General features: G+C 42.4%; 1 protein-coding gene across 1 annotated transcript; it reads right to left on the bottom strand.

Annotated features, from left to right (window-relative positions):
* Positions 1 to 4,882: 4,882 nt before the first annotated feature.
* On the bottom strand, positions 4,883 to 20,962 carry LOC112120564 (5'-AMP-activated protein kinase catalytic subunit alpha-2). The gene is made up of 8 exons (XM_029911583.1): positions 20,827 to 20,962; positions 18,466 to 18,559; positions 16,663 to 16,807; positions 15,864 to 15,951; positions 13,040 to 13,264; positions 9,010 to 9,514; positions 6,216 to 6,342; positions 4,883 to 5,599 (listed from the first exon to the last, which is right to left on the bottom strand). Exons 2-8 carry the CDS (start codon positions 18,523 to 18,525, stop codon positions 5,364 to 5,366), a joined length of 1,386 nt encoding a protein of 461 aa, XP_029767443.1. The 5' UTR covers positions 18,526 to 18,559; positions 20,827 to 20,962; the 3' UTR covers positions 4,883 to 5,363.
* Between the last annotated feature and the right edge of the window lie 520 nt (positions 20,963 to 21,482).

Consider the following 21,482-nt stretch of genomic DNA (forward strand, 5'->3'; position numbering starts at 1 on the left):
TAGTCAGCATGATGCTGAATCAAATGTTATTTGCAGACCAAGTGAAACGAAATTATGACTTTCTGCAATTAACATATGTAGAAGGCACGAATTCATTTTGTATGTATAGTGTATGGATTTTTTTCTTCTAAATCTGATGTATAAAATACCCCACTGATGCTTGAGTTTTCTGTAAATTGGGCAGGAATTGATAGAATAAGGTCTAAACTAGATATCCTCTTCTGTTTTGATGTAAATGAATTGGTATTACCACAATAAGAATACAGCAGTGACTGACAAAAAGCTGTTTCATTTCTTCCTGCAATGTTAGTATGTCTGTACTAAAGTACACTTTTGGAAGGACTAAATTTTATTATGTTGAGTGTGGGGTAAAAATGAACCTGTCTTGTTAAAAATGATCCTGCCTTCAATCTTTAAAAGTTCAATTTCAAGTCTAGAAAATGTCAGTGTTCTGACATCCTGGTAAACCTGTGATTTGCAAAATGTAAATATCCACTGCTTGAAAATTGCACTTTGAGTAGTTCAAGTCTGTATAATTAAAATATATCTACCCTGCTTGCCCAAATGATCATAAATGCATAAGTATAACCAAAACGTAGGCTAAAGATGTAGATAACCATCTGAAACTATATCTGAGTACAGCAGCTTCTGTATCGTTAGACGCCAGAAGCATGGTCCTATATGAGTAGCATTAACTAATACAGTTCCTCAAAAGATTCCAAAATATACAGCTGAGCTGGGTTAGTCTGTTGAATGGATAATTTAATCTTCTGTATTAATAGCGGTGTTACTGGATCAAGCCTTCTGCAGAGGCAGTGTTGTCTAGTAAATTGACTATAGGAGCTGACAGTTAGGAACACCTGAGTACTAGTCTGGTTGCTACTAATGTGTTCTGTTGACTTGTCGTAGAAAAGTTGCTTAGCCTCTTTTGGGAAGTGTTTCTTCATCTGTAAAACTGGGATACTCTATTACTACCTACTCAACAAGGCATGGTTGTGTGGCTTCGTTCATAAGTTAATGTTTGCACAGCATCTTAAAGATGTAAAGTTCTGTGTAAGTGGTAATTCTTACCCTATTGCCTAGTAATTCCACCTGTCCTGACCCTGTAGGAAGGGAGTGTGTCATCTTAAAGAAGCTCTGTTTAAAGGAATTAGTCCTGCTGCATAGGAAATCTCAAAGACAAGCAATTTTAAGGCAACGGGACTTTACACTTAAACAGATGTGATTTACAAGATTACATCTTAATCTTAAACCCTTTGATCCTTCATAGCTAATTCCTTTTACTCACCTCCTGGGCACAGGGTAGGTGACTTGATGGGATGCTACTCTGTTTTCAGCATGGGTTATGGCTAAGTGTCTGTCCATTTCAAACATACTGAAAAAATAGGGACATGGGACTCGTACAATGAAAAGTACATTTTTACATAGTTATCTCCCCTAGAAAATCAAACAGGCTCTAGACCAGAGGAAATGCATGGGTTTTGAATAAGATTTATAACTCTGCTATGCTGCTGATATAAGATACACCTTTTTGGTCTGTTCTTTTCTCCAGGAGGAAATTCAGGCTTGCCTCATCACCCCGTCTAAAGGTACATCTTCACTACCCGCCGGATCGGTGGGTAGTAATCAATCTACTGGGGATCGATTTATCGCGTCTCGTCTAGACGCGATAAATCGATCCCCAAACGTGCTCCCCGTCGACTCCGGAACTCCACCAGAGCGAGAGGCGGTAGCGGAGTCGACGGGGGAGCCGCAGCCATCAATCCTGCACCGTGAGGACCCGAGGTAAATCTATCTAAGATACGTCGACTTCAGCTACGCTATTCACGTAGCTGAAGTTGCGTATCTTAGATCAATCTTCCTCCCCCCACTGTGTAGACCAGACCTAATGCTCTTATTCTGTCTGAGAAACAACCTTAGCTGTTTGTTCTGTTCTCCTGCCCTCTTTCCTCTCACTCTCTCTTACTGACACTGTCACTGTGCTACACCACTGTCCTGGGATGAGCGGAAGTATCCTCTCATGGTGCTAAAGTAGGGTGTGGGAAAGCAGAGTTCAGTTCCCTGCTCTCTCACAGACTCTGTGCGTGACCTTGGGTCAGTGGGGATAATTAACACTTCCCTACCTGACCATAAAGGACAAATAGATTGAAGACTGTGGTGCCCAATGCTGGGTAATGGAGGCCATGTTGTCATGACTTAGATACTAATGAGTAGTAGGCCATGCTCACCTTTCAGATGCCCTCCATATACAATGTCCAAACTACTGCCAGCCTCCAATAGTCCACCACTGTACTAGTCTACCCCTTCCTGCCTTAAAACTGAAAACCTGCTCTGGTCAAGGCCTGATAGGCATATCCTATGTATTAGAAAGGTCCATTTTCCCAATGCCCAGGATTTTTCCCCAAAGGTGTTGTAAAAAATTTGGTGCAGAAAATATGCAGGTCATGTGCAACACTTTCTACTTTCTCCAGGCATGGGCCTGGGTCTGCAGGATCCTGAGGTACATTATCAGCACTGCATTTTTCAACAGAAGAACAAAGTTCTGTTACTTTTTGTATTTAAAATGCTAGACAGGTGATGTGCGGACAAAACTGGAATCCTATTCCTAAAGTGACATGAACTTACAGGGGCCAGAAGGAAATCAAATTTGGCCCCACATGTTTAGAGGTGGGGGGCTGGATTCTCCACTGACTTGCATAATCACTTCTACCCAAGCAAAAGGCTTGTAAAATTTTATACATACCAGGCACAGGTTCAAAGCCATGGAGATTCATCCACCCTACAGTATTTTAATTAATTTTTCAAAAATTGCTTGTTACATAACCTAAGAACACGACACACATTCCTGGTTTCTTTTAAAAGCACAGCCATTCTGCTGTAGGGCTTGTAATTCAAATACTGCAGCACTGGGCTAGTGTACTGTATACAGGAATCTGACAGTGAAATTGATTTTGAAACTGACTACGCTGCTCTCCTTGCCTAACCTGAAAGACAGGCAGAGGGTAAACAATGGGCACAGATAGTGGAAAAGCCGGAGTTGTAAAGTTACATTTGTGTAAGTCTAAGGTGTGATCAGCAACAAAAGTAAGGCAATTTGTTTTTAAAAATTAGCCTTTTTTTTTTTTTTTTTTTTTTTTTTTAAAGCTGAAAGTGTCCCACTAACCAGTAGGTAGCAAAATATCCCATGTTTGTCTACATTATCTAAAATGGTTAAGACAAAAGCCCCAACGAATGATGCTTTTCCTTGCTTCTTATAGAAACTTTCAGGATGTATAGTGGAGCTTGATAACAAAATAAATAATTCCTAGCCAAAGAACCTTATAGATTGTTTTTAATAGCTTTACAAGTAGAATGTTGATTGTTTTCACTAATGTGGAAGCAGCCACCTTGCCAAAATTCTCCTTTTACTTTTTTAAATAAACTGTCAAGACTTTTGGCAATGTTTTCATGCAGCGTCTGTTTCTTGACTTGATTAGTTTGACCCTAGCCTCTGATAGTCAGGTGATGGGAATTAAATACCATAGCAAAATTAGGCAAATGCCAATGGTACCCATTAGATTAAACCTAAAGAATTTAAAAAAACTTGGTAAAAAGTCCATACGTGAGGTGGCGTTTACCCTTGTGTAACAACTCTTTTAACCTTACACGTCCCTCTCTTTATTTTAACAAAAGCTTATCCTGCAGTTAGCCAATAGTAAAGAAATAATAAAACTCTAAGACATCCCCACCTTATCGGTATAGCAGCGAAGGTCACAGTCTATTAAGCGTTAGAAGTACACGAAAGCCCTAAGGCCTGGAACGCCACTTTGAAACTTAACTGCTGACTATCATGAAACAGTACAAGAGGGAGACCCTCTATACTGTAGGACTGATAAGGTACATTTGGCAGCTGACTTGGGGAAGGGATCAAGGATAAAGAAAAGGACTTGCTAAGAGAGAGATCATTTGAAATGTAAACCCTATTGCCTAGTGCCTGTGCATTTCACAAAGGAAAATTGCCACTACCACTTAAGCAAGCCAGCTATTTATCACTTATGGGCTGAAAGAGGATTGGGATGGGCCTGGACAGCTAATGGGGTGAGGAGCAGATTGGAGCAGTTCTCTTCCCCCTCCCAGTTCCCACTGTCCTTGATAATACCACCCAGACAGTATCAACTCCCCAACAATCCCTCTTCTAGATTCTTTCTTTCTCTGCTCCCACGAAGTACCGTCAGTATCCTGTTCTCGAATGGCTCCCTCCACCTAATCCCTCTGCCTCTCCCCCACTTGCTTCTGCTCAGGAGGGATGACACCCTGAAGGAGAGATCGGTGACTATTTCTCACTGCTCAGAAGCGTTAAACAGGGCATTGCACAAAACTTGGCATAGGCTTCAGCTACTGAGGCGTTAAGAATTTTTCCCCAGGTCAGAAATCAGTGCTGCTTACGAGGCAGCTATTTGAAATATTTTGTAGGAGGCGTGGCTTGTAGTAATTTACAGGAGCCCTAATGTGATCGAAAGCAGGTGGAGTGTACACTGTGCAATGTAATTGGTGGCCAGAGGGGGGGAAAGCCACATAGCCTTAAACATTAAAAAGAGGCCACCAGGCCAGGACTATTCCATAGACCCAAAGCAGCTGAAATGGAGGAGGGAAGGGGAAATCTTCTGGGGAAACAGCTCTCTCTAATTCAAAGCCTTAATGTGTGAAGGTCTCAGAGAGGTGTGAGCTGTGCCTCGTGTGTGACCCTGCACTTCTGCCACCTTATATATAAAATAGGGTTGCATGTTCCAAGATCACAGAAACCTCCATGCAACCAGCTGCTGGTTTTTATGCCAGAGCTGTTAACAGAGGCCGGTAGGCATCCGTTTGTAAATACTGCAGTAGTTTTATTACAGCTGGATTTTGTTTAATATAGTTACTTGTCTATACCTTTCGTCTGGTTCACCCTAGTGAGCCCCCTTGAATAGCAGAGGGGATGCACTATAGATGTCACTAGAGAATACCCATATTGTAGATATTGAGGCTAGCCAAGTTTCCGTAAGTAGAGACAGATAGCACTTAGGGAAGGGTTGTTTACTGATGCAGTTACTGTTTTAAAGCCATGCCCAGTTTTTTCCCATTCATCTTCACTAGTAAAAGCAGTTTGGTTTATACTGTGGTGAAACTAGTGTAATAAATGAGACAAGCCTGTTTCTAGTTCCCTCAGTGCTTTGTAATGGGAACTGGATCCACTGAAGGGAGTATTGGGTCTTGGGGTGGGGGGGGGTTGCACTACAGTGTACACTATGCCCAGGATACGACAAAACCAACGGAAAAAGAAACAACCTAGGACCAGATTTTCAGTGCAATCACGCGTGACGAGGGATGGGACTCAGCACTGAGCATCAGCGAGCTAATGCCATGATCAGACTGGCACACATTTCAAAAAAATCCATGGTGTGGCTTCCCAGGCGTGGAGTAACGGAGGCCACACTCCCAATCAAGGAGCCAGTCAGGGATCCAGTAAGCGACTGGAATTCAGCAGTGGTAGAATCAATACTCAGTCTTGGTCTGTGCAAACCAGCCGCAGAGCATGAGCGCTGTGGTGTGGAGGAGCCTGACCTCTGCTCCATGACATCATCTTAAATGCACAAACAAACAGCGTTATTTAAAATCTACTCAGCTGCTACCCCGGGGTGAGGCCTGGCCAAGAAAGGAACACTTACATCAACAGTAGACACATGCTAGGAATGACATTCTGGCTCCGCTGAAGCCAGTGACAAAACGCCTGTTAACTTCAGTGGGGCCAGGGTTTCACCCTAGAAGTGTGCCAATTAAAATGTGTGTTACATTAGTAGGGGGAAAAGGTAGTCTTAGATTAAAGCTCGCTGCGTGTACCTGCTTGGGAGATTCTATAAAGTAAAAATACATATGTGCTCTGGTATCTAGCTACTTCTACACACTTCGCTGTGTGTGATCACTTAAGATCAAAACAAGTTTGCAGCAGATGAGGAAAAAGTATGTTGTGCAGTGACAAATGGGTAGGCTCGTTGGAATTGATTTTCCCCTTTCGCAAGTATAAAGAACTATTAAACTGTCACAGTAGCGCTAGTGGAGATGAATGGACCAGAGTTACTCAAGTGGACTAGAAACACTAGCAGATACCATAGGAGAGTTTGAAAACGTAAAGTGACAAAACCCTCAAAATTCCCCATTCTATGCGATTCAATTGTCATGCCACAACACTTCCTGCTTACCATCAATGCTTTTAAAGTCCAAAAGATAGCTGCGATTGTCAACCTGGTAAAGCTGTAAACTCATTTTCACATAATTCCCGGTCACCGGGTTCTTTCGACGCACTCTAAGATGATAGGCGTTCACCACCTAAAACAGGTAACTTTCTTTCAGGAATAAAATTCAAGATGGTAGAAAGAACATTCTCCCCCTCTCTCTTCCCCCCCCCCCCCCCCCCCCCCCCCGCGTGAAACATTTCAAGAAAAGAACGTTGGAAAGAATGATTGCTTTAACATAAATAAATAAATATCCTAGTTTCTTCTAAAATGTGTTTGTGGTTTTTTTTATGTTAAGTGCTTTTCAGTTAGGGTTGTGCGCACCTCTCTTGCCACCCTGCTAGCCCACATGTGTAACTCTCAATACAATCTCTTCCTTTTGTACATAGTTTATAAAGGATTTGCATGGATGGCAGGTTTGTTGGGATGCGAAACCTGTTTGTGGAGTTAAGTCTTAGGGGGCGGACGATTATTGCTCAAGCCGAATACTAGAAAAAACTTCATCGCCTACAGAACTATTTAGCTAACTTCATTCTGGGTGTAATTCCACTTCCGTTTGTAGAGCTGCACCAGGGATAAATTTGGCTCATTAGCTCTCTGTCTTGCTGTGCATGTAACCAAGCTATTAGTTGTTGCAGACCCTAATATCTTTATTTAGACTGTACGCTCTTTGGGGCAGGGATTCTGTCGTATGTTTGGACAGTGCCTTGGGCAATGGGGACTTGGCCTCCAGGTGCTACTGCCATCCAAATAAATAATACCAAAAAAAGAGAGGGAGCGGGCTTCCAGAAATGACAGCAAATCAATTCACTGACCAGAGAGAGAATTTTCTTGGGGAAGAAGAGCGACACATTCAGATTTACTTCAGAGAGCAAATATTAGTTGAATGAAATAGTAATAATATATTTCTGCTCCATTGTAACTAAACACCTTTACTCTGCCCTCTGCCTGCCAAAACAGGGAGTGGGGTAAAACTTGAATTCAGTCACCTGTGTTAGAAAACAGTCCAAGGTCTAGAAGATATGCTTTAGTCAAATACAAGTAATTGGGATCGATACAGGGGTGACTGGGGGAAGTTCTACGGTCTGTCTTATGCAGGAGATCAGACTAGATCAGTGGTTCTCAATCAGGGGTATGTGTACCCCTGGGGGCATGCAGAAGTCTTCTACATCAACTCATCTAGATATTTACCTAGTTTTACAACAGGGGACATAAAAAGCACTAGTGAAGTCGGTACAAACTAAAATTTCATACAATGACTTGTAGATAGAGCAATATAAACTATACACTGAAATGTAAATAAAATATTTATATTCCAATTGATGTCTTTTATAGTTTTATGGTTAAAAATGAGAAAGTCAGCAATTTTCAGTACTGGTGTGCGGTGACACTTTTGGGTATTTTTATGTCTGATTTTGTAAGCAAGTCGTTTTTAAGTGAGGTGAAACTTGGGGTACACAAGACATATCAGACTGCTGAAAGGGGTACAGTAGTTGCGAGCCACAGACTAAATGATCTAATGGTTCGTTCTGGCATTATAATTATGAAAACTTCACACTTGGTTAACTCCTTAGAAGAACCACTAAAACTTGTAATTGCCACAGTCTGTAAAGTAGTTTTCAAACCTGTCCTGAGCTGCCTCTAATGATGGGACTCAGTTACTGCATGCAGGGGCCTGAGCTGAGCCATTTCCCCACTCGTTTCACATAGCTACCCACAAATGAATTAAATGCTGGAAACTTTAACACATTATTATGGGTGATGTTTTTAAATGCCGGCATTTCAAAAGTAGCATATGCAGCAATGGTAACGTTCACATGCTCTACACCATTAAGTAAACCATTCTAGAATGAACTAGTGGGGATAAACATAGCTGTGTCATGCCGGCGTGTCAATGGTGATGGGCCTGATTCTGCACTGCCTTTCATCTTGTGTTGCTATTTACCCTGGTGCAAAGTGGTTGTAAAAGGCTAATGAGTCAGCTGGTCACAGGTAAGTGACTACACGAGGCTGTGGAGAATCAGGCACAGGAGTTCTTAACGAGGGCTAAATCAATGGCAAGAATTTATCTGAGCACAAGAAAAATCAAATAGCTAGCTGCTGCAAAAATACCTGTCCTGTCCCATGCACCGATAGCTCAGAAAACCCAGTAAAAAGAGACTATTACCAAAGCAAAAAAAGAAAAATCAAGCATGAGAAAGTTCAGCCCCAACAGGTGCATTGTTTGGGAAGCGTTAAGTGACTGTAAGCATGAGCTAGACATGGATGTACCTTCACCAATAATAAATACAGTTTCACTAGCAAAATAACTTTTGTCCATAGAGTAACACAGCCTATATAGCCCTTCAGAAAAGAATAAAGGGAACAGATTGTGTAGTTTCCGGACATGTGATTGTTATGACCCATGCAAGAGCTTTCAAGGTATTCTGTCACTAAAATTAGAAATAGGACCAGCTCCTGCTTTCCCTACAGCTAAATAAGAAAGAATTATTCTTCCAACCTAGGCTGAGAGAGTTAAAATAAGGAAGTGCATATTTGATGTCAGTAATGCATGTGGAGCTTATTTAGCCACAACGAGCATTTTTCATGTTGAGTGTTTGTAAAAGTAAAAATAATAAACTAGAGATGATAATACAGTGGTATTAGTTCAAAACAGACAATCCCGTAACAATACTTACTAACTGCACTGATCAATTCAGCTCAGGAGAACTTATAAGAAAATAATCCTTGAAAATGGCCACAAAGCACTGATATTTCCTACCTTCCATTCAAAATCCAGCTGTTTCATAGCTCGGTACACTTCAGCCATAATGTCATACGGTTTGCTTTGACTGCGGATTCCTAGATGCCACTTGGCTTTTTTCACAGTCAGAGGTTTTGGCTTGGTAGTATTCAGTGCATCCAAGGGACACCGTGCTTTGGGACTGTCTGCTATTAAAGGAGGCATCCGCTCTGGGTGTGGTTTCACCCCTGGAGGTATGTGCATAGTGCTGTCATCCATAAATGAGCCAGTGGGCGGACTAGAGGCGAGGTAGAACTCACTGGCTTGGTTCATGATTCTCCGATTGTCAATAATAAGGTGGTAAGCTACTGCAAGCTGGTCTTGTGGGTCACCGCTATACAAACTGTTCATCACCTCCGACTCCGTGCATTCAAACTTCTCACAAACTTCCCGCACTGCGTCATCATCAATGACATTGGCATCGTAAGAAGGATCCTCTGGAAACAAATAACTGGGCAAGTCTTGTTTAAACCACTCGTGTTCTCTAGGGGAAAAAGAAATGAAACTGTGACTACAGAGAGAGAGAGCGTAGCCGTGAGTCTTTATTTACAGTTGGGTAACCTAGCGGTGATTCATTCTATGAGCTACAGCCCGAGGTGGGGGGGAGGGTGAAGGGGGTTGAACCAATCAGACAGACCCTCAGCTGGTGTAAACTGGCAAAGCTTTGTTGTTTCAATGTAGCTACAATAATTTACACCAGTTGACAATCAAGCCCATTATTTTTAGTGATGTCTGTGTCTTCAGTTAGGCAGTGGAACTCATTGCCACAAGACATCAGCGTGGCCAAGAGTTTGGCGGAACTCGAAACAGGCCTTGGCACTACTATAATATTCTATCAAACAAAGTGCTTGTGGAAGGCCTTGATTTGACAGCCCTGCAAACTATTAATTATTTATCAACACACAGGTAGCACCAGTGCATGCTTCCCTCAGACTAAGGTACCACAACAATATTGACTAGAGGGGTGAAGGACAGTGCAGTTGCCACGCTGATTCAGTTTTTGGTCTTTCTGTTGTAACTTCCAACAAAACTGTGAGTTGTGTGAAATAGTCACACCAAACAAAGCAAGGAGCGTGTGTGCAGGGTCTCCTGCATGTGATGGGGTGTCCACCCCACACAAGGCTTGCAAGGGTGAAGGTGGCCAGGTAGGCCAATTACCTCCCCAGCCTGCAACTGGAGACGGAGCCAGGGATTTAAGTAGAACAGGCTCAGCTGGACAGGACCAAGTAAGGCCTATATAAACTAAGAAGCTGGCAACAAGGGGGCGCTGCAGATATTCCCTGGGAGAAGGGAAGGTGTATTCAGGACTATGGAGGGTAGTCTGTGGGTACTCCCTGGGAGGAGGTTGTTGGGAGGCTGGCAGAGGGGGTGGGGGAAAGCAAAGAAGGTGGGAGATGGTTCAGGAGAATAGTTGCAAGGAATAGGAATGCAGACCTTGGCTGCTGACTAGAAGGCCCCTGATTAGAGGATGGGCCTGGGTCCCGCTACCAGCTGCTGACCAAGTGGCACCATCAGGGCAGTGAGCAGGAACACTGCCTGAACCAACCTGTCAAGAGGGACTTTGCTACCCCTGGATAGGGGAACATGTGGTGACCCGGCTGGAGGGGAGGCTGCGGTTCCTGGAGCAAGAGGGGCCCACAGGATGGGGGAGAGAACGCTGGAGGAGGGTGCAATGCCTGGTCAGATCTAATCCCCAGAGGGCCCAGGAGGAGGCGCCACCAGTGGTGAGTGGAACCCATGACACCACATCAGTGAACGTCAGCGTTGGTTCACAAATCCCAGGCTGATGTTCAGTTTACAGACAGGCCACCCTCCAAAAGGCGCCCCCGGCCCTTGCTCCCTCCCCATTTTGCCTGTGCCGTCTGCAGACAGGCCCCCTACAGGCCTCCCTTGGGATTTCAGTTTTTCTTGAGGCACGAACTGTGGCCACTGCCCTTTCCAATGCTTTCAAAGTCTTTGAGGCGGAGGGGAGGTGTTCAGCATCCATCCATCTTCCATCTCCATAGGGCAGTGGGACTGGGGAAACACTGGTGGCAATCACTGGTTATCGCACTAGGCACTAGGGGGCAACTCTGTCTTAGAGACAGTTGGCAATCAGAGTGTTTCTCTACTCCTGCATGGGGGTGGAGTGGCCCCTAAAATCTGCCTCTCATGCATGGACTGTGGTGGGCACTGGTCACACCCTGGAGAGCATAATTTGGAAAAGGCCCTGCCACAAAATTGCCCCTCTAAACCTCTGGGAGCAATTGGATGGTCGTATGCAGCCCAAAGGCAGCAAACACAATGTGTAGGATGGCGTCCCAGAGCAGGAGCCCTTGGGGGGTGGGGTTCCTCATGCAAACCCACACCTCCAGGACTAAGTGTGCTGCCAACCCCTAATAAGAGCACCTGCAAGTGAACTAAACCCTATATCATTCATCCGGCACTGCAACTGTGATTATATTTGTATGTTAGGAGCTGGCCTGAGCCCCAAACACCCATCAGATGGTAATGACTCTTGGTCACTGCTGTGCTGATGTAGTTACAAGTGGTCAACCATTCTCCACATCCCATTACCAGCTGTTGTTGCCTCATAGGCATTCCTCCCCAAGATGCAATTAGATCCACTAAACTAAGGGCTGGTCTACACCCAGCCACTAGTTCGGCGGCTGGGGATCGAAGTTCTCGGTTCGACTTATCGCGTCTGGTCTGGACGCGATAAGTCGAACCAGGAAGTGCTCGCCGTCGACTGCGGTACTCCAGCTCGGTGAGAGGAGTACCGCGGAGTCGACGGGGAGCCTGCCTGCCGCGTGTGGACCGCGTCTGAACCGCGGTAAGTTCGATCTAAGGTATGTCGACTTCAGCTACGTTATTCACGTAGCTGAAGTTGCGTACCTTAGTTCGACTTGGGGGGTTAGTGTAGACCAGGCCTAAGAGACTTGAAAATAAAGGCACCATTTTCACTTTAGGACGGCGGTGGCACTATAAAACCATCCTTGCCAAATGAATTAAATACCCAAGGACTTTTGGATGGCTGTGACATTTAAATACCTATTTTAAAACATCACTTAGATTTAATGATTATTATGAATTTCACAAAAGATAGAGCATGCTCCTAGTTTACAACACCGTACTAAAATTATTCAGTTTCTAAGAATCTATAAGAATCTTTAAGTCCTGCTGTCAGACATGCATTTTTAATTATATTTAAAGGCCCAAACATCTACTAAAGAATCTCAGTGCTCACATTAACCTGAATTTATATGGTAATGTGAGCAGATAGAGGTACAGCACCATCTTATTAATTTGCTAGACGAGAAAATTATACTACATTTAAAGGTGAGCCATTTGCCCTCATTAAGGAACATTTTTCATGTGTTTAATTTTGAGAGTTAGGGCTGTGGAGCCTGCATTCTTGCTCTATGCATCTTTTCATGTTTGCTGTGACTATGCATATTAAATACACTGTATGCTGAACCTGCATTCAGAAGGAAGGAGAAGTTTTTAAATTAAGCAACAAAACGTGGCAGATGAATGCTAATTTCTTAGCATTACTGCATCATATGGCTTTTGCCAAGCCCCGTTAAGGATTTTTGAGACCATTTTATAATGCAATATAAAAGGTCCTGGTTACTTGCTGAAATGCACCTACTAACCTTCATAAACTATGGGTATGTTGACACTTAAAAAGCTGCTGCTGCGCCACTGTAGCGCTTCAGTGTAGACACCCACTACAGCGATGGGAGGGGTTCTCCCGTCACTGTAGTTAATATACCTACCTGAGATGCAGTAGGTAGCTCAAAAGAAGAATTCTTCCATCAACTTAGCACTGTCTACACCAGGGTTTAGGTTGGCATAGCTACATTTCTCAGGGGTATGGATTTTTCATGCCATGAGAGATGTAGCTTTGCCATTGTAAGTTTTCAGTGTCAACTAGCCCTGAGTTCCACAACACAGCTTGCCCACCACATACAAGAAGGTCTATTTGAGGAGAGAGGCTTCTGCTGTGACTTCTGGCATGGGACATTACCTTATGTCCTTGATGGTTGCTCGCTTGAGTGGGTCAACCTGCAGCATGTGCATGAGGAGAGTGGCAACTGAACGGTTGAGATATTCGGGGATGTAGAAAACACCTCCACGGATCTTCTTAAAGAGCGTGGGAACATGTTCATCGTCGAATGGCAGCGTCCCGCAGAGAAGAGCATAGAGAATAACACCACAACTCCAGATATCCACCTCAGGGCCAGCATACAACCTAAACAAAGTCAAGCCAACAGAGAAGATTTCCTTCCCAGGTTTTATCTGTTTGTCAATCAGCATTATATGCTTTGTAGTAGAGGTTATAATATAGCAGAGGAGCTTTAAAAGTGGACCTTGCAGGCTAAATGCTTCAGTTCGTACTCCTACCCCAGTGTCCTAAAACTCAGCCTCACTGTAGCTTCTCTGGTTCTCTCAGACTGAGACGTGGAGGTGCAACCCACAAAGGCTAATGAATCTAAGAGGCTAGGAACCAAGTTTGCTCTTCCTCTCCAACTGCTCTGTGAAAAGCTTGTTTTCTTGTTCCAATGGCTGATGGACTCAGCCAAATATTTCTATACATCCACCAACTCAGATATAACTACAAGCAAATATTACACCTGTGTACATTTACTTTTTTATGTAAGAAATCTGTATTCAAGTCCGATCCAGTACTTAGGCTTCTAGGAAACTGCTAATGTGGGCTCGGTTATCACAAAGCTTGGGTGCCCTTGATACACTCCTTTGATTACTCAGGGTTGGATTTTTTTCAGTAATATTGTGAGCATGCTCCTCCTTGGCCAAAATTTCAAAAGTTGGATGCCTAAAGTTGGGTTCCTACAGCCATACTCAGGCACCTAAATAGCTCGCTCTATTTTCAAAAGTGCCTGTCACCCAGCAGCTCCTACTGAGGCCAATGAAAGCAGGTGAGTACTCAGCATTTTTGGAAAAAACTGGCCAATTATTTAGATGCATAAGTATACCTCTCTTTAGGGTCTTGTTTTTGACAATTCTGGGGGCCCAGTGTTTCTGCTAGTTCCCAGATTGATAGGATGAAAACTGATTTGTTTTTTAGGCCCAAGCAAGATATATCTGCTCTGTCTTACAACCTGTCCTTTCATGCTGTGTTAGCCATCAGGCCATGGCAGAAGGTGAATTTTGAATCCGCTCACATACTCTGGTCTCCTACATAAATCCATGTGCAATGTCGTAGAACAGAACTAACAGACTGACCAATCTCCACGCTACGTGAAAAACATTGTAATGATAACTCTGACAGCTGCTGTCCCTTTAAGAGCAGGGCAGGGTGGGAAACCCTTCCAGGATATAAAATGAGAAGCTGAGCAGCAGTGAGGGAGTCTGAGGGGGGCCTGATAAACGAAAGGCAATATAGTCAGGCGATTAGTAGATGAACCTGGTTTCGACGTATATGGTGTTTTTGTTTCTTTTATTCATTGCTAATAAACTGAATCAGTTGAGTCCTTGCAATCCTTCGGGATCTAGAGGGCAGTAACTTGTACCTTTTCTTTTGCTGTCCTCTGATACAGCACTATTGTCTATACTGCTTGAATGAAAGCATAGTTAGAGCTCTACTAAAGGAAGTGGGGACAACCTTGATTTGCAGCTTCTTTCTGGAGCTGCAGCAGCTGTGGACTTTCTGGCTTTGCCCCCTGTCTGGCCAGCATGACTCATGGATCCCTGTAAGTGGAGTTGTTGCCTCAACTCAGTCCTCCGGTGGTCTAATTCAGAAGGAACTCTGCCATCACTTCCACCGGCATAAGTGACAGGGAACTTAATCAGAAACAATCCACATTAATCAAAATGCTGTGTTTATTTGGCCTGTTAGATGAGATACAGCAGTAAAAATGATATGGGGAAAGTGTACTAGGATCTTGCCACCTGTTTTCTGTTCAAATGAATGCAAACCAGACATAGTATAAAAAAATAACTGGTGCGTAACTGGAAAACAGGTGGTTATGAAGAATATGTACAGGATTCTAAATTTGGAAATCCTTCATTCTAATCCTGGTTCTGTCCCTGGCCTGCTGCATGGACTTGGGCAAATCAGTTTTTTTCCGAGATTCCATTTTCACAATTGTGAAATGGGAAAGGAAAGGTAATACTTCCATCTGGGTGTGATGAAGATTAATTCAGGTTTGGGCAGTGCTTTCAATGGGTAAGGTGCTGTATAAATGCCAAATGCCAGCAGTACTGTAGTGCATGACTGCTTCACAGTTTTGTTTATCATTAATTTAACAGGAAGTCATGAACATTCCGTCCCATGACAGCAGCAACCATTTTTTTGAAAAAAGAAATTGATTAAAAGAAGCTAGAAGATAAGACCTTTCAGATGGAACCACTGTTAAGGTATGGAAAAGGGGTAGAGACCATTGTTAAGATTTGGGAAGTGGGTGGGTAAAATTGGTTGGTCTATCACTGAATAGTTCTCTGTACCAACATAACAAAATTACAGATAGACAGATACAAAATTTTGCATATTGGGTGAATAAGAATTTTGGGGAGGGAAACTCCTTGCATATGAAAAGGATTCAGGTTAAAAATATATTTACCTAATTCTTTATTTAGGTATATAAACAAAAAATGTCTTTTAATAACTCTAAATTTTTTAGAAAGATCGTTTTCTATTTTTAATCATAGAAAACTAAACAAGGTTTTGTCACTAGATTCACTCCCACTTTTAAAAATGGAGGGGGTGGGGGAGCTCCAGCTATCCTTAACAGTAGTACAGAATAAGTTTCAAATACAAGAACAAATGCAAGAATCACACCTGAACATACACTTGCATTAAAGTGGGTTTTCTCAATGCTAAGTTATACCTTCCGGAGATGACTTCAGGTGCTGCATAGTTTGGGGAGCCACAGCTGGTTCGCAGAAATTCACCATCTGACATCATGTTCGACAACCCTAAAAGCAAGATTCTTGCATATTGACACATGCTTCGAATGTATGGTTAGTGAGAATTCTATGCTTCTAAAAGGATGACAGGAGAAGTAGCAAGGGAAGGAGTGGGGGAAATTATGAAATAATAAAATTAAACAATTGAGGGGTTATAGACTGGTGGGGCATCATGTATTACAAATGGGCAGGGATGGTGTCCCTAGCCTCTGTTTGCCAGAGGCTGGGAATGGGCAACAGGGATGGATCACTTGATGATTACATATTCTGTTCATTCCCTCTGAAGCACCTGGCATTGGCCTCTGTCGGAAGACAGGATACTGGACTAGATGGACCTTTGGTCTGACCCAGTATGGCCGTTCTTATGGTCATACGGGGACAAATTCCGTCCTGATGTTACTGCATTGGAGTCTACCATGAATGTTAGCTAATTTTTTTTTAATTATTACACTGAAAACCGTGATGAATATGCAAATTACCTTGTTTCTCCACTGTTCTAAAACCCATGTATGTTTATACTATAAACACAAGAGATCTCACTAGCCATGCCTGTCTTCATTGAAGGGTGAGTGTTTACAATTATGGACTCTTCAGTTAAAATTATGAAATTGTTAATGGCCATGCAAACTGACTCAGTTCTGTAAGGCATGTTATGTTGACACACTCCAGCAAGTGGCTTGTAGCTGGCTACATTTCTGGAATGCTGTTGGGGTCACATACCAAAATCAGCTATCTTGGCATTCATGTGTGCATCCAGCAGCACATTCTCTGGTTTCAGGTCTCTGTGGACAACCATATGCCTGTGACAGTAATCCACTGCAGAGAGAATCTGCTGGAAAAGGCGTCTAGCCTCTGCATCTTCCACCTACAAAACACCGGGAAACGGTTAAAGCTTTCTCTGAAACGACACTTGGCAAAACAGCTTTGGCTCCGTCATGAGCTGAAAAGCTCTATGATGCACAGATAAAATTACAGTAAACAGATTGTAAGCAGAGACAAATGTATAAAGCAGATTTTTCCCCTTGCATTTTATACTGTGTTACTGTTTTGAAATAAAGCTAATAACTAGGAGTCATGTGACGAAATTAGGAAAAGCTCAATTTAGACTGGCTGTCACAAAGACCTGTGCTTAATTTGTGTCAGGGCTGAGCTCCGGCACATGTTGGCAGTTTATAGCCCCTGCACCTCTGGGCTTGCTGTGTCAGTTATGAATGTAAAAAAAGATTGCTCTGAGCCGCCGCACCTCTTTCATTACAAATTAAGCACTGACAAAGACCTTCCTAATAGTGAAATCTATTAGACTGTGGCCTAGTCTCTCAAGGGAACCAATAGCAGTCCTATCACAGGAGATTTTAATCTAGACTTGAGAAAGCATTGCACAATGTTCTACAGGGAACAATTCAGTCATGAGGAATGAAGTAGGTGGCTTTGTAGAGGTTAAAAATGGAGCAGCTCTATGATTCTATAATTAGGAAGAATGCAATAGGGAATTAGGTCTAAGAAAGTGTGTTTCTGGCCATTTATACTGACAATTTCGTAATGTTCTTTCATGAAAAATGTAGTTTCTAAATGTCAAAGTCCAGAAAGGCCTAACTTTAATACTTAGAAAGATCAAGTATTTTCTATAAACTTGAAAAAAAATCATACTGTAAATCAGAATTGTATTCATAAATTTAAAGGACCAATGGAAATGACTCCTTCTACCAGCGTACTTATACAAAAGAGTTTAGTATAAAATGTATTTATTTTGTGACACTACAGGGAGAGAAGAACATTAGCATTGTAGCCTGAGCTTTTCCGGTATCCTAACTGAGATCCTTATTAATCCATTTTATATGTTCTTATGTTCCTGGCTGGTGGCTGTATGAAACCTACCAAGACATCCGTAAGGGAGTTACTAGTGATTTTCCTTGTATTTAACAGTAGGTTTATTATTTGATTGGCTTATTTCTCTGGCTTGTTTTTGTTTTTTGCTTTTTTGTTTATATGCTGTAACACAACATGGAGTAGTTGCAAAGTGATATATACAACTGTATTCTAGGCCAAATGCAAGATATTCAGGATAGGACTATTTTTGTTCCATTTAGCTAGAACAGGGATTGGCAACCTTTGGCATGTGGCCCGCCAAGGTAAGCACCCTGGTGGGCCGGGCTGGTTTGTTTACCTGCCGTGTCTGCAGGTTTGGCCGATCGCGGCTCCCACTGGCTGCGGTTCGGCGCTCCAGGCCAATGGGGGTTGCAGGAAGCGGCGGCCAGCACATCCCTCGGCCTGCGCTGCCTCCTGCAGCCCCCATTGGCCTGTAGTGCCGAACCGCGGCCAGTGGGAGCCGCGATCAGCCGAACCTGTGGACGCGGCAGGTAAACAAACCATCCCGGCCTGCCAGGGTGCTTACCTTGGCGGGCTGCGTGCCAAAGGTTGCCGACCCCTGCGCTAGAAAGTATCCCATTTTGCAAAACCATTTTATTCCTCAGCACCATCGTTTTCCCACATGAATCTTTATCTTGACAAGATACTGTCACTTACGCGTCCATGCTTACAGATGTAATCAAACAATTCGCCACCAGATACATATTCCATTACCATGAAAAAATCAGTTGGAGTGCTGATGACCTGATATCTTCAAAAACAAAAGAGAGAATTTAAAAAGACTTGATTAGTAATAACAAGGCAAGGTTTTTAAACAGTTTACTATTATAACTTCTTCTGTAAAATAAACATTTGTTTTGATCTTGTGTATAAAATTGCTTTCCATATATGAAAAGCAATCACTTATATTTTAAGATGCACACAAACGTAATATCTTTCAGTGGTCTGTTGAAAGGATCTGTTTCACAAATTCACTTCTTTATTTCTTAAGCTTTTACATAATCCTCTGAAATCTTTGCTACAGTAGTTTACCACACTTAGGACTAACCTGATTTTAAAATTTCCATTTTGGCTAAGATTTACAGCAATGTCTTAAGAGATGCAGGCTGCCTTCAAAAGCAAAAAAGGAATATTAACTCCTTCCCCCTCCCCCTTTGTACTGAGGATACAGGAGAAAAGAACTCTAGGTACTATAGGCAGGTAAAGTTTGAATATTTCCTATTTCACTCCAGTTTCTCAGCTAGTGTAAATTGGCATAACCTTATTGACCTCAATGAAGCTACCTAAATTTATAGCAACACCAGCTGAGGTTCACATCCATTTTCTTGTACTCCGATTTTGTGTTTGCACTGCCTATAGTTGAATTTGTGTTCTGTATCATTACATTAGAAGTGAACAAATAACTTCCTGTCTTCTTAAAACTGCATGTAAATACATCGTGTTCAGTAAAACCCTCAAAAGATCAATAAGGGTTAATACACTTTAGCGTGGTTTGAGATCCAGTAAACAAAAGTCTCTGATAATTCGTTAATGTATACAAGAAAAAAGATAAAGTAAATGTAATGCATTCTCACTTGCTAATTTTCTTTAACATACCATTTCATGATTCAATTATTTAGCCCAGACCCTATTGATGTTCTTAACTTCAATTTAATTTTTAGGCCATAATTTGTTGTCTTTGACATATATGAGAACTGGTTGAGACTCAGGGTGCCAGATACCTCTTTGAGAAGCACTTTTTGCTACCTGGTTTATGAAATGGTACCAATCTGTTCTCAAATATGCTAGTGATACTGTGGAGTAACTCCATTAAAGTCAATAGTTCCTTCAGAATTACGGTGGATTAACTGGAAGCAGAATTTGACCCCTTCCCTCTCAGAGGAAGGCTCACTAGATGACATGCCAATGCTCTAAACATCAGATTAACCTTCTAATTGCCATTCAACCACTTTATTTTATAGAAATGCCAAATGTATTTAATGGCTGGCTACTATAATAACTTGATTTGTGCAGTTAAGCCTTGAGGTTTCTGGATTTTTAATCTGAGAATACTAAACTATTGCAGTGCAGTTACCTATTTGCAACTTAAATTCGGATACCTCGGAGTGTCAGTTTTGAAAATTTTTGCCTGAATTTTATCACCATAAACAGAAAATGGTAACTTTAGTCTTCTGATAGCCAGACCATTAATGGAGAACTCCTATTGGTTTGGGGCTAGGATTTCACCTCAAGAGCCTGATCATGTAGTCATTACTCAGACAAAAGTCTCATTGCCTTCAAAGACTGCCGGATCAGGCCAAAAGAGAAGAGAGAACAATAACTCCCATTGACACCTACGGTAGTTACTTGTAGCCCTCAGTTCTCAGTCACCATTGCCTTTCAATTGAAAAACAGGGCTTGCACAGGTGTACGTATGCAGAACTTGATTCAGTAAAGTTTACTATGCATGGGATTGCCAAGATAATAACCCAAACTTCCCAGTGAGACTGGTCTGTATAGTTTTCTAAGGCTCTGATTCTGCTCTCATTGACTTCAATGTAGCAAGCCTGGGCCCTAACCCAGCAAAAACCTGTACACCTGTTTAGCTTTGTATATTACTGGGAGTCATGCCACTGAAGTCAAGTAAAGTGAAGCATGTGTGTAAGACTTGTAGGATTAAAGCCTTAATTTATAACTTGGTAGGTTCATGACTAGAACTGCACGAAGGCAGCCTGATCCAAAGCCCTTTGAAATCACTGATTTCAATGGGCCTGGGACAAGCCCATAATGAATAGATGTCTCAACTTATTTGCAAAAAATTACAAAATGTCTTGAATGACTTATTTAAGAGAATATTAATTAGCTGGCTCCGTTCACTGCTTCTCAAAATGGAAACTTACTATTTCACTCTTTTCCATCTCCGGCAAGTGTCATTTAATTTGCTAGTAAAACAGAAATGCATTCAAGAGAATTCCCTCTGGCGCACCATAGAATTGAAATGGAATCTGAACAAAGAGAAGCAGTAGCAGTAGTACTTACAGCTTGATAATATGAGGGTGCCGAAAGAGTTTTAGGTTTTGAATTTCTCTCTTGATTTTCCCAACCACATCCAAACTCCGAATTTTCTGTCTATTTAAAATTTTTACGGCAACTTTATGTCCTGTCAGCTGGTGTTCTCCAACTAATGGAAAGAGAACATTAGTATGTCACTAAAGAGAATGCAATGACCTGTAGGAGTAATTTAGCTTACTGACATAGGTGGGTTCTGAGGGGACAATGGGAGGAGGGTCATAATGGGTAAATTGTCTGAAAGTTGGGAACCAGAGGCCTGCACAGGGGACTGGTGTTTGGATTTGATGACTAATAAAGGGATATCATCTCTAGGTTAGTGATTCAAGTCCAAGCCACGTTGTTGTCACCATCTGCAGATGACTCAGTGGCCCTGTGTGAAATGAGTCTGGTGATCTCAGTCCAGGCCCCAAGCCTGGATTTATGACGTAGACACAACTGACCACTTTACAGAAAGTTTCAGAGGCCACAGCTCTGATGGACACAGAAACTATGCGGTCAGAGAGGCACTTTTCTGTTTCTGAGGCACTTTTTCTATGCACTCCTATGAAAGGGATGAGCTTATGGAGCCTTCAAAGTCCTCCCATCCTCGCCCAGGATGGAGAGAGTGGAACTGAGCATTATCT

This window comes from Terrapene carolina, unplaced genomic scaffold (genome assembly GCF_002925995.2).
Source record: "Terrapene carolina triunguis isolate 2854851 unplaced genomic scaffold, T_m_triunguis-2.0 Scaffold102, whole genome shotgun sequence".
Taxonomy (NCBI): domain Eukaryota; kingdom Metazoa; phylum Chordata; order Testudines; family Emydidae; genus Terrapene; species Terrapene triunguis.

What these genes read in the sequence shown, in the direction of transcription:
- LOC112120564 (XM_029911583.1), bottom strand. Translation starts at nt 18,525, where the DNA reads ATGGTAATGGAATATGTATCTGGTGGCGAATTGTTTGATTACATCTGT. An exon ending in AGCTGGATTTTGAATGGAAG is followed by an intron (nt 6,343 to 9,009) that starts GTAGGAAATATC and finishes TACCTGTTTTAG; the next exon opens with GTGGTGAACGCCTATCATCT. An exon ending in GGACTTTAAAAGCATTGATG is followed by an intron (nt 5,600 to 6,215) that starts GTAAGCAGGAAG and finishes TGTGCATTTAAG; the next exon opens with ATGATGTCATGGAGCAGAGG.